Source organism: Lagopus muta, chromosome 1, assembly GCF_023343835.1.
Source record: "Lagopus muta isolate bLagMut1 chromosome 1, bLagMut1 primary, whole genome shotgun sequence".
Classification (NCBI taxonomy): Eukaryota; Metazoa; Chordata; class Aves; order Galliformes; family Phasianidae; genus Lagopus; species Lagopus muta.
Genome location: NC_064433.1, coordinates 39696329 through 39709927, shown reverse-complemented (window position 1 = coordinate 39709927; position 13599 = coordinate 39696329). Strand labels below are relative to the sequence as shown.

The window sequence follows — 13599 nt, the reverse complement described above, 5'->3', positions numbered from 1 at the left end:
ATAATGAAATAGGAAGCACTGCCTATGGATTAGCCCTTGTATAATGCATTAATAGATACACTGTGCAGAACAGTGAGGATCATAATGCTTCTGCCAAATCTCCGTTCTGGCTGGCTGGAAATCATTCCATATACTAGTGGTGAATTGTGAGGCTTTTGTATCCTAACAACTGTCTTTGTGAGAGTAATAATGTAAACCTAATAATTTTGCTACTATTTCATTGAACATGGTTAAAAAAAAAAAAAAAAAAAGTAAAAGAGTAAATGTCAAATATACAATATAATACAGCCACATAACTGATATTTGTTAGTATTTTTCTAGTATTCTAGTATATATAGATATTTCTAGTATTTTGTTAGTATTGTGCTAGTCTATGTAAAAAATAGTTTGCTCACTGTATCTTGTTTCACAGTACAATTTTTGTGACAAATTTAAAGTAGCATTTTTGTTGTCATGGATAAAGGTTTCTCAAGAAAATGTACTGAAATGTACCCAATAATCCAGGAAAAATCCTAACAGATTTTTTTCCTAATGGTAACTACATGGTTGCTTTAATTGCTTTATATTCTGTTTACAAAGAGTTGCCCATATATCACAGACATAAATGGTACTTGCTGTAGATCATGCACAATAGCACATAGCTATTGTGCTATATTGCTTTATTTGTTTCAGAACTCATAATGAAGTGAAGGAGACTGATAAAGCCCATTGCCTTATTACCAGCCAAAAGTCAAAATGACTGCTGATCAACCTAATTCAGAAAGAGCCAGAGTTTAGTCATAGCCTCACCGCAAAAGGCCCCAGCAGTGAGTGTCACCAGACATCAGAATCCTGGTTCTATGCAAAAATGCCCTCATAGATACTTTGATAAAACACTGACGCCTTTGATTTGTTAGTAGGTATTGTGAGTACAAACCAGCAACAGTGAAGGATCGCAAGTATGGTTAATATTCTCAGTTAAATTTAAGAATCTTCCTAATTCAGAACATCTCCAATCTTTTTTGCATGTTGTCATCCTGCATTTGCATTTGAGTGACATAAAAGCAGCTTGAAAATGCTAGCAGCCATACAAGCAGGGTCACAGAAGGCAGTACCTATATCAAGATTTTAAGGATTAAATAAACAAGACATACAAGAAGTAGGAGAAGCAAGATGTTTTAGCTTTTTTTTTTTCTTTTTTTTTTTATTTTAACAAAACTTGAATAACAGAGGGTGTAAGCTATGAAGTAAGCATAATCAAGGGCTGGATCTCAGTGTATGACTATATGATCTTCCACTTTTACTATAAGGTGCAGACCCCCCTTGACTTGTTAAGCTAACTATCTTTTACAATGTCCCTCTGATCAGCTTGAAAGTTGTTGCATTAATCTGAACATAAATTTTCTTGCAGCATTAGCCAGCACATGCTGGCTTTCTACTAATGATAGGACAACACTTGACCATTAAAAAGCACAAGTATATAGGTTCTCTTTCATTTTCTCCTTTTTCAAGCTCCATATCACAGAAACCCAAAATATCTATTTTCATTAGGCCTACAACTGTCTAACCAACAAGGGTTATAAAGACTTTCTCACAACGATTTCATCTTCATGAGGATTTGTCCATAGTAATGAAATCTAAACAGCAGTATTAATAGGTCAGTATTTCAAAAAGGAAGAAAGAGAAGAATTTATGATGTAAAAATGTTGAAAATATGTATTTGTCATAAGTCTTACAGTATTTTTCTTTGTATAAAGTATTATTTTTCTTGACATGTCAGGATACCTTTTGGCTCAATTGTGTAAATTTTCTGCAAAGCTTACAATCTAAAGAGCAAGAAAATATACTGAGATGCAGACAAATATAACGTAAACCTTGTTGATGTTGTCAGTCAGGTACAAAAACTAATTTTAAAAGTGAATTTTTAAAATGCTACAAATGCTCAATTTATAAGTCTGTCTGATTCATTTAAGTAGCTGAATGGTAAAAAGTTAAAAAAAAAATAATCAGATGTGCCAGATAATGGGCTTTTACTCAAGACCAACCCTTCTAAAACCTCTCATCAGCTTTGCACGAAAAACAAGGTTTTCAGCATCTTTAATGATTCTGTTCCTTGGGAAATGGCCTGGAAATAGGATAGAGAGGAGTTATGGATGAGAAATCTTACTTGTCTCCTTTCTGTTGATTGCAGCAGAATAGTTTTTCTGGAATAGAAAGATAGAGTGGAATCCATTAGAACTATATGGCCAGGAAGCATGGAGAAGAACGGATTAAACAAAATTACTGGAATTGCTAATATTTGTGATTAAAAATTAAAAATAAAAAAAAACAACAGAAAAACCCCACAACTTTTCAAAAACACTACAAAATTTCTGCCATGCAATTAGAGCTCTACATTTAACTGTGTGGATATGTATTGCAGATCCTGAGATTCTTGGTAAAGAGTCATGTCATAATGGAAAATAAAATCCAGTGTTTTAGTTAATTTATTTCACTCTTAGTTCTTGAAACTGTCAATTAGCATTATTAACTAGTAAGAATTATTTGAACTGAGGTTTCAAAGAGCATTTACCAAGTAAAATGGTTTTTGTCTGTGAGACCAAAATTAGATGAAAGATTTAAATTCCATTGTTAAAAGGATTTTAGATGAAGTCATACAATAATTTCCAACAATTTCTGCAACCAAAACAAAATTTCAGGTTTGGTTACAATGAATGAATAAAGTATAATTTTTTCTAGTTTCCTATTATTTGCTGGAAATATTTTCATGTTTACTGAGAAAAAGTAATTGCTATCTGCCGTCTGAGATTTCATTTCCCTTCTTTAATCCCATCTACCAAAATTGCTATGGTGATATGAAATTTCTATTAGAGAAAGCTTGTGACTCACTTTGAGCTGCTGTTGCCTTGTAAAAGAATGTTGAGAAGGTGGTTAAGACACACCCAGGCTCTTTCCCTCTGTTTTTATTTTGTTTTCTTTTGTTTTGGTGGTGTAATTACTTTCTCACTAGTATCACTTCATCACTGTTAGTTACTCAAAGAGAAACAAACTGCTTGGGTTCTTCCTCTGACAGACATAAAAAAAAAAAAAGAAAAAAATTGAGCCCATTGGGATTCGTGGATTGTCCAGTAAATCATGTCACTTTATGGAATGTAATCTCTTAAAAACCTAAGTCAGTTCAAACTAAGATACTTCTCATTCCACAGCACACTGCTACCCATATTGCCAGAGAACACTTCCATTGCAATGGTATTTTGTAAAAACAGAAGCTACTGGCCAGGAGAAGAAGCCTCACATTGCCACTCTCTCAATCTCCCCATTTCTGGAAATAATTAAAAATATTTCTGTCTTTATGACACTGTGAGAAACTTACAAACAGTAGATCAAGTAAGCAGTTGTGTAATAGTTATTAGTATGTAAGTTTTTATAGGGAAAAAATAAGTTTTATGAGGGTTTATTTGGCAGGAATCAGAATGATATCTGCCAAAACCGCCGAAGCTGGTGCACTCCATCACAGTTGTAGGTACAGAGATCAGATAGGTATTGTTGCAGTACAGTCAAGCTGCTAATTCTTTGTGTGCCTATTCAGCACAGCTGGTGCTGGGCTGGTACCTCTGCTTTGCACAGTGAGCACCTGTGATCCAGTAGTTTTCCTACAGGGCTGTAGCTGCCAAGATTGCTGCGTCTTATCTGGAGCACACTGTGTCCTGGCACATGAAAGGGTTCCTCCATTAACCTGCCAACAGTGACATGATGTAACTTAGAAGTGGTTTCTTTCATGCAAAATATGCTTAATTAAGACAAAAGGTAGACAGTGGAAGTGGATTTGAAATGTCAGAGACCTAACACAGACCTGGCACTGCCTCAAGCCTTGAGGCAGGCCAGCCTGGGCTCCCACTGCTTGCTCTGGCCACTCAGCCACTGTTCTCACAGCAGTCATTCTTCAGACCATCTCAGTGTGCAACTGGCTCATCTGGCAAATGCCCAAGGCTCTCTTCTCACTGTTGTAGTAGATGAGTCCATTTTGATCTTCAGTCTCTCCAATGTGGGCCGCAGGATTAGTGCTAGAGCTCCCATGGCCTCTTCCCAGCAGCAAGATCCACTGCTATGGTTGATAGAATACTATTGGGCTCGGTTGAGGTTTTGCCTTTCCTGCAACATAACATAACCAAGTGCACAGAGACATAGGCAATATTTACCTAATGAGAGTTGGGGTTTCCCCCAGGCATGTACCTTTTAGGTATGACTGAAAATAGGATTTTCAGTTGCTGTATGTTTGAGGCCTAGAAATTGCTAGTCTTCAGGCCAGAAGAAATTTTAAAAATCTTAATAATGTTTTTATTTATAAGAAGAATTTAATGGCTCGTTCAAATCACTTGCCACTGTACTGTAAAGGGAGATGTCCATTCAAATCTTTTTGTACCAGTTAGTGTAATTCTACACATAATATTATAAGACTTTTGAAGAGTTCCTGCTTGGAATTTCCTGAGCTCCCTGTTTTGCAGACATAACAGTGATTTCTTCCATGATCTGAATATGTGGGAAAAAATATACAGAGAAGTGTATACTGAGTGTATATTTGAGGCTGCAAATGATGTATAAGTGAGGGACCAAAAGGAGTATAAGCAAGAATGCAGTGGATGGAAATGCTCTGAGAGAGCACTGTGTCAATTTGCTTTGCCTTTCATTTGTAAATTGTGTGTTGACTGGAGCAATCTGTTGAGAAATTTAAAATATTTGTCTCTATACTTGTGGCAAGAGAATTCCTCTGTAATTTCAAGAATCAGTTAACCTCCATCTTCCTAGGAAATGTTCTTAATATCCATAAGCATAATTATTGAGTATTTGCGCCTCTAGTATTTCAGTTTTCCCTTTGTTGTAATAGTTGTGAAGACAAGTGAATTAATGATTGCAAGGAGGTAAGCATCATGGCAAACAATGTGATAGGGATACTTTTCTAGGTAGTCCATCTGTAAAGCGTTAGAACCAGACATGATCTCTTAGAGGAGTAAATGCAGTTCTTTCCAAGTACAATTCTCAAACTATAACAAACCATGCCCTTGTAGCAGAGAAAGCATTTCTGTGACTTGGATGCCACTATTCCTAGTCTTGCATCACATATAAATCTGTGTTGAAGTGCAAAGTTCTGAATGTCCTTTCCTGGACTTACTCATGCTGTTTCTGATATTCAGCAAATGCACTCAGACTGAGAAGATGTAGTCACAAATATCTTAAAGTACTGTAGCCAAGTCTGTCACATCTCAACTGACAGTTATTAAAATTACAGAAAAATCTGTAACTATTCAGGTGATTTTCTAATTAAATATTGAAAGTCTCTTTTGAACAGGATTATTAAAAGATATCTTTTTAGTGGAGAATAATCAAAATTAATATTTTTACATATTGGGCATTTTTCTGTAAGTCCTGTGCACACAATCTACAGTAGGCATTCAGATTACCCTCACTGAGTGAGTTCCATTCTTCCTAAAAACTACCCTGAGGAACACATAAATTGTCTCTGTTTAGTTTTTAAATGCCTTTTCCCTCCCAGTGAAAGTTTTCAAAATGCCTGGTTTATATCATGATTCACAAAAGGATCAATTTGTTTTTCAATAAGGAGGTTTTGCAGGTGTGCATTCCATGCTGTGTTTTTCCTCCACCAAAAAAGTGAAAGAAATAGAGCGTATTGTTACTACAAGACCTTGATGAAACAAAAGGCTGATTATAATTCTTTTCAGAAGTTATATATAAAATTCTAAGAAAATGTGCATGCATTTTCAGCTCTATTAATTTTTAAAAAAATTGTAATTATGACAAATTCTGTCATTATTACATTATGGTACAATTAAATAATTTAAATCAGTTAACCTCATTTAAATGTCTCTGAACTGTCTAAGCAGTGGCTTCTGAAAGGTTGTGTTCTGATTAACACAAATTAGAAACATAACATGAAAAGAGTACATTTATATGTATGAATCAGGATTTAAATTTCCATTTAGGGAGAAGCAAACCACACCGGTCTCTAAGCATCCTTTATTCCATGTGCTGCACTCAATTATGGTAATCCATATAAAATTACCATTTATTAAACCTTCAAACAAGGTTTATCCCTGCCAAAATTGAAGCAGAGTCAGAAGATGGACTGGGAATCTGAATTATGCTCTCAGTAGACTGAAATATGATACACTTTTAAAATGTAGGCTGTTATAATAATGTAGGAAGATATCCAAGTAGGGAATTTCCCTATTGTCTGAAAGACTTAAGTGTACAATATAGTCACAAGTAGTTTGGCATGCCACCCATGCAAAAATAAACATCTTTTTGATTGCACTAAATTAAATTTTAAAAAAAGTCTTTTAGCCTTTTAGATCTGCCAAACACAGCAAATTAAAAGAAACAGGTGTCAGCAAGTTTCATTGTCTAGAACAAATTTGTGTTGAGAGATCAAAGGAACAAGTTCAGTACTTTAAGGTAGGGGAAGTAGTAAAAAAACCCAACAACTTAAAATAATTGTCTTCCTTTAATGCTTACATTCTTTAAGTGATCTAAATTCTTGTTGTATGGAACCTAACACTGTATACATGTGTTTAGAGCCTCTTTTATCCTTTATCTACAAAAATTATATTTAATGAGTTGTAATGCTAGTAAACTGAATGATAAATAAATCAAAAGGAGAAAAATAATTAATATAAAAGTATTTTTTATTTTAAATATGATAAAGAATCCTACAAAAAGAAATGCCTTTGATGTTTTAGCCTTATGTGATTATTAATTAATTTAAATATATTTCTTTCTCTTCATGCTGTAGGCATCTGTTCAATGGAAAGCAAATTTAGAGCAAGATGATTACACCAGTTGTCTTTCAATCCTTCACTGGCAGATGGCTTTAAATGCAGTTTAAATTGCAAAAATATGGGGGAAAAAGTCAACATAGAAATTGATTATGCAACGGTTTAAAAAATTACAATAGGACTTTATTTAGCTTATGTATGGGCCATATGTATTTGAAAACATAAATTTATGTTTTCATCTGCAGTGTTATACACACTGCAAGAGGGAAAATATACACTGATGAGTTAACTGAAATAATTTTTCTCACTGCATATGAGGAGTGAGAAGGACCAGGTTCGTATGTACTATCACAGCACAGGCATGGTCTTTTTCCATAATTTTTTTCTGGAATTTCTTCAGTGTTTTGATGGAATTACTTTTCTAACATTTAGCTATCATAATGGAAGCATCTAATTTAAGATAATCATCGATTTTCAGTCAGGAGGAAAGATATGCATGTCATTTATCCAATCTCTTTTGGACATGGAAGGTCCTGCTGGTGATGTTTGCCTCCAATTTTTACAGAAGAGATCAGATAACCACTTTAATATCAGCTTTTAGCACATTGGCTTTTCCATTATCCTGGTCTGTGCAAGACAGATAAGTTCAAGATTTTCAGCTCAGCTATTGTAATTTTTGTGCCTTAAGTCAATGGATAATAGCAAATGCTGAAGGGTTAAGCTTAGCTCTGTGCTGGGGTCACAGGTCAGGATTTCAAGCAAAAATTGTTATGGGTAGGAAAAGTACTCAGAATATTCTTGTAATATACAGATACCACTTCTCCCTAAGGATGTCAGAACACTTACAGTCTAGCAGGAAGGGCTGTGTTTTATCTGGTACCTAACTGGTCATTTAGAAAACAAATCTGATTATTTGAGGACAAAAAAACGTTATGACTGTTCATATTTTAAGAGGTATTACTAGAACTTGAATCCAAGGTTAATAATATAGTTCTGAATAATTGCACAACAGTGCTATTTATGCACCTTTATTTTTTTAAATGCATTTTATTTAATTTTAGCAAATATGACTCCATTCTCTAGAATATTACCATTATCCTTTTCCAAAAGAAGAGTTAGCATGAAATCCACCAAAAATTACATCAAGAATTACTGCCTTATAAGTATTAGTATATGTATTAGTATAAGTAAATAAGTATTAATTCATAGATACCTGGAAAACTGTCTGTGAACATGTTCTGTAATTGAGAGGTTAAGTTGGATATTGTAAACATAAAAGCAATAATAAGGATTAGGCATGCGCATATTTCTCAGAAGCAGTACTACTGAGTTTCATGTTGTCCATTCAGAAACAGAATAGTACAGAGAGAAGTCAGCTTATTTTCCAATGAGTGAGATTTTCGATACCACTACCAATAAATAAAGCAATATCTTTAACATAAAAAACAACTTGAAAATGTGTTAAAAGACTTTATTTACATGTTTTTCCTATCAAATATTGCTTAAAATACGTGTTGCAGTTACTAACTGGTGAAAAATTGAGAAAACTAACGCTCAATTTTACATCACTTGTGTTTGATTCATATTTTTTGTCCCTGTGCTCCTACAATGCCGTGTTGTTGTCAACTGTGTTCAGTACAAAAGGATTAATCTTACCCTTGCAGTTATCAGTTTCCTAATTTATAACCAAGAGTTCTTCCATGTTTCAAGGTGGAAATTAAAAAAATAAATTAGTACAAAGTAAAAATAGAAGATAACACAAGACTTAACACTGAATCTCCAGTCATTTATTGGTTCCTTTATATCCATAATGGTTCTTAAGCATTTTTTCAACTTCCCTGAATGTGTCAACCTAATAATGCAGCTGCTAGGAATGGCCAGTTTGGTATCATAATGTCACTAGATTGTCTGCAGATGTCAACAGATTGCCTTCTCAGTGATTTTTGGTTTTCTTATACATATTGACCATTTACTTTCTGTCTCTTGCAGATTGTAGCTTTGCGTGAACAAAATGCACACATTCAAAGGAAAATTGCAGCTGGTGAAGGGCCTGCTGAATCAGAACATATTGAAGGAATGGAGCCAGGGCAAAAGGTTCATGAAAAGGTATAGAATACTAGTTTTCATTGGAATACACAATCAATATGAAAAATAATCTAATATAATATTTTTTAATGTGAACGTTTTATGAGACTTTCATTTACAGTGTTGTTTGCCAAGCATGAACGTCAAGCTTCTTCAAATGAAAAGCAAATGCAAATGGGCAAGTCCTAGCTCTCTGGTAGGATATTGAGTTAGGTCTCCACGTTATAATAAAATTTTATTGGATTTTTTAGCAAAATACTACAGTTAAGTACAATATATTCTGCTGAGTGGTCCTATCTGTCATAGACAGAAAAGCGTGGTGTACTTGTACATACATATGAAAGTATATATATGCAAAAACTGCTGCCAAAATAGCCCATAATGAAATGAAAAAGAAACCTAAAAACTATAAAAGATAATTTTCCTTTGTGCTACCTACCAACGTGTTGCCAATTCATATTCTTTTTCATGTAGAGAAAAGTGAAGAACATTTTACTTAGCATTTTTTCAGTACAAACTAGCTGAATGTTATTTAGGCTAAGTATTTAAGTCTAAAGGACAAAAACAAGATAGAGAATATCTGATTTAGAAGTTTTCAGTGTTAGTTTTCCAGATGGATAAAAACAATCTGTATATCTTCTCTTAATTCGAAGATATTAAATTAAAAAGCTATCATAACATAACATTTCACACTAAGAGAAATTAGTAAAGTTGCTGCTTGGATCTCTAACCATGAAATATTTAAAAGGAAACTAATGGTAAAATAGAAGTAATGAGAATTAACTGGGAGTATTTATTTCTTCAGAAAAATATAGGAAAAAAGAATGAACAGCTTTTGGTTGATTTTAAAAATTCCAAACTTCTTAAGATACCTACATGAGAAAGTACTCATTACAAGGTTCAAAAGAGAGAAAAGACATTGAACAAAACAAAAGCACACAGATGTCTCTGACTACAGCTCTTAACTTACAAGAATACGAAATTTTATAATTTCAAATTCAAATTATACTTACCAGCCACCAACGTAAGATGTTGCCCACTCCACTCGTAACTCATTACACACCCATTTACACGCGATTTAAGACAGTATGATTCATTTCTTCTAAGCAGTATGAAAGGTCTTGTAAGTGTATGAAGTGATGTGTTGTTTCAGAAATCTTTAATCTCTTTCATTTGCTATTTTGAATTAGCAATCACTTTAATCTATCTCCAACCAACAGTCATGGTCAGGTTGGGTGAAAAAAATTTTTTTGCCCAAAAATTGACTTCAGTTTGAAGAATAATTCAAGATAGCAAAATAAAAGATTTGCCTTTCTGAATTTATTATTACTAGACATAAAAACAAATTGGCGTACCTGAACTTGTGATTGAATTTCACACACCATCTACCATATGTAACTGAAATAGCACAGTGTGTTCTCTACTCATGCTATAAACTAAGTCCTTTTAATGCGGTGCTTGCTGTCCCAGCTGTCCCAAAAAATAAGATGCTGAGATTAAGTATCTTTTTTCTTTTTTTTTAAGTTATTCTTTGCTGATGTTTATTTCTACTACTATATGAGTCATTAAAATTGAGTTATTGAATAAAATGGAAAGTTTTCAGAAATGATCGTATGCATTTGGGAAATTACTTCAGAAAGTATTTCATTTTCTGATGTGTGTATACCTTGTATATTAACTGTCATAGTATATCCTGCACTTATAATGGCGTGTTTCCTCTACGCTCCAAAATTTATTGCCTATTTCTGGACAATATAGGAGAATATTCCATAGTAAGTTCCATGCTGAATCTTTTAATTCAAACATATAATAAATAATTACTAAAATTATTCTGAAATTAATGGAATTTTATCTAGGATGAATTTGCCTGAGTAATGACTTCTTATCTTCATGGACACCCTGTACGCATAAGAGGGTTACTGTTTGACAGAGCACTTCAGGCAGATTTTGTTACACTGAAGATGCAAGCTCATCATTTAAGTGCAGTGTTAATCAGGGTTTTCCTTGGAAATGCACTGTTTCTATTTTTTAAACTTAATTGCTGTTATTTGTAACCATAGCTTTTAAAACTGGACACAATTCAAAACCAGTTTGTCTGTATTTGATGATTATATATATACATGTGTTTCTTCCTAGCCTTGACACTATCATCTTCCAATAATTAAATCACCTGCCTGTAGCTTATAAATACTAAAATCTCTTAAAATATTGACAGTAGTTATAGACATTGCATCCAGTAGGAATAAAAGGTATTTTGCCCAAGCAAACTCAGAGTAGGCTGAAGTGTCAAGAAGGTTTTGGTTTGCAAATCAAATTAAAAAAAAGGAAATAGTAATTTAAAAAAAGTAGATGATATCTTTCAGAGCAGTCATCAGAATCTGTTCTACTTTGGGACCAGAATATTTTTTGATTCTCTGATCATTTTGGTCAGTAGAAAACTGCAGAAGAAAACTTTCAGTTGATACTTAATAATTTATTTCATGTGTACTCCTTTGCTCTTTCATTTTAATTGGCAGCATAGGTGAGCAGCAGAGAACAGAATGAAGGCAGCCTTCATCAAAAGCAACAGTTTAAATAGAACAAAGCTTGTATTCAACACTGGCTGTCAAAGGGATGTTCATGATTTAGAGACAGTTTGTTATAAGGATCATTTGTTTTGCTGCTTAAGTACAATCATGATGCATAATAATAGTTGCAGACACAATCTCATCCCAAAGCATTCAATTCACACTGTAAATTAAGAAAGTAGTATGCTTCAGACACAGAATAAATTTCATAATCAGATGTTGGGTTAGTATCTAAGCAGTGCAGATATTGGGGGGGAGGGGTTCTAATAATCCCCTTCCGAATAAATATTGATAATCTAATGTTAAAAGTGTGTGTGTAGGGAGATTTGATGAAGATTGAGACACCTGGAAAAATAAGGACTTGCCAGAGAGGAAAGAAAAATGGGGATAAACTGCAGCAGGCTCTAGAAGCCTTCATGAATCTAAGCTGTCAGTCCTCTTAATGGAGTGTTCATAGTGGAATATCATGCAGTGTTTCACTTTAAAGAGGCTTTAGGCAAGTATTGGTGGAGCCCCAATCCCTGCTTGCGTTTAAGAGACAAGGGTATGGCATGAGGGACATGATTTTATGATGGGATTTGATGATCTTGAAGGTCTTTTCTAATGCATTCTCTGATTTTGTGAGTGCTGTTGTGCTTAGTAGCTGAGTGTGTCTGCATAAAAATCACAGAATGGATTGGGTTGGAATGGACCTTAAAGATCATCTAGTTCAAATCCAGCTGCTATGGGCAAAGTTGCCAAGCACTATGACTGTGAATATTTAATACTCAACACTACAGCTCAGGCATCTTATGATGCTGAAAAGCTGCATTAATTTCGCAATATTTACACAATAAATCAATAGACATTCATTCAGATCTTTAAATTTTCAGAAGTTTTTTTTTTTTCCATGCAAGTTAACTTGTCTTTCAGTCATATAAACTTATTTTCACATTTCCTTATAAATTTCTGCTTATCAAGATTATCAAAGCATTGCTTTAGAAGTCTTATTATCTATGAGAATTTTATTTCTCCCCCCCCCTCCCCCCCCCCCAAAAAAAAGAAAAGTACTTTTTACCAAGGAAATGGTGTATATTGCTTATGAAGCATAGGAAGGCTCTCATACCTCAGTTACTGCCCAGAATTCACACATAGTTTCACAGCTGCTAGCACTTGCCATCTTCTGATGGAGAAAGAAGACTCACAGTGTGGTTCAAGAGTCTTTCTTTAGGTTGAGATGCCATCATCATGTGACAAGGGAGTACCCCAGAGGCCAGTAACCATGAGCAGTAGGGTCACAGACTCGTAGCAGGTAGGAGATTTGTCATATCTGGAAGCGGGTCAGTGGAGCATAATCTAGTCTACAGAAACTTCTGCAATAATGAGATTTTGACACTTAGAAACCATTCCTCTCATTTTAGTCTTTCCTAAATATTGTGTCACTTTCTGAAATCAGTTCCTTGCTGAACCTTAGCTTGTATCTATCCTCTTATTTTTTACCTGTGCTTTAGATTATTGATTTCCTATCTAATTTCATACCAACAAAATAAAGTAAAATTGCCTACACTTGTATTCTTTAGTTATGTGTATTTTAAATATTTACATTGGCAAGGTGTCACATAGTTAGCAAATAGAACATAGTGTCTGCAAATGTTTGAAATGCTATTTTAATATAAATTTTTTGTGCTTCATGTCAAGAAAATTATGTAAAATCAAAAGAATATTTTTCCTTTGTTTTTAAACAGAAGTTTTCATGTTTTCAGTTCTTAGTTCTAGTGTAACATATGTCAGAAGTTGTCTGGGTTTATGCTTTGTACTATTTATCAAGCATAGTCAGCCAAACTACAGCAAATACTCTCAAAGAACCATGGCACTGTATTGACTTGAGTATATAGCAAAGACTTCAGTTTTTGGTGATTTATGGTGTGACCAACTTAATACTCCATTAGAGAAAAAGGTTAGGAAAGAGTAGACAAAATGCAAATGCTTTCAGGGTTAAAAAGAAAGAAAGAAACAAACAAAAAAAAAGTGAATGGAAAACAAAAAAAGCAGTTACTTACAGCATAAAATATTAGTTTGTTGAAGAAATCAGTCTTCTCAATTTCACGCTTGATTTTAATTATTCAGTGGCACTTTGAGATTAGACAGGATTGAATTTAATCCTCAGGCCTAAATGTGCTTATGCACAGGGACATCAT

The 13599-nt window shown here is 34.0% G+C and overlaps 1 protein-coding gene across 8 annotated transcripts in view; it reads left to right on the top strand.

The window, feature by feature from the left end:
- The window catches only part of PPFIA2 (PTPRF interacting protein alpha 2), a 288180-nt gene that overhangs the window by 208724 nt on the left and 65857 nt on the right, over nt 1–13599 (top strand). For all 8 annotated transcript variants that reach the window (XM_048934182.1, XM_048934184.1, XM_048934181.1 and 5 more), the window contains one exon: nt 8760–8876. In XM_048934182.1, coding sequence (XP_048790139.1) covers nt 8760–8876 — 117 coding nt within the window. The remainder of the gene's footprint in view (nt 1–8759; nt 8877–13599) is intronic.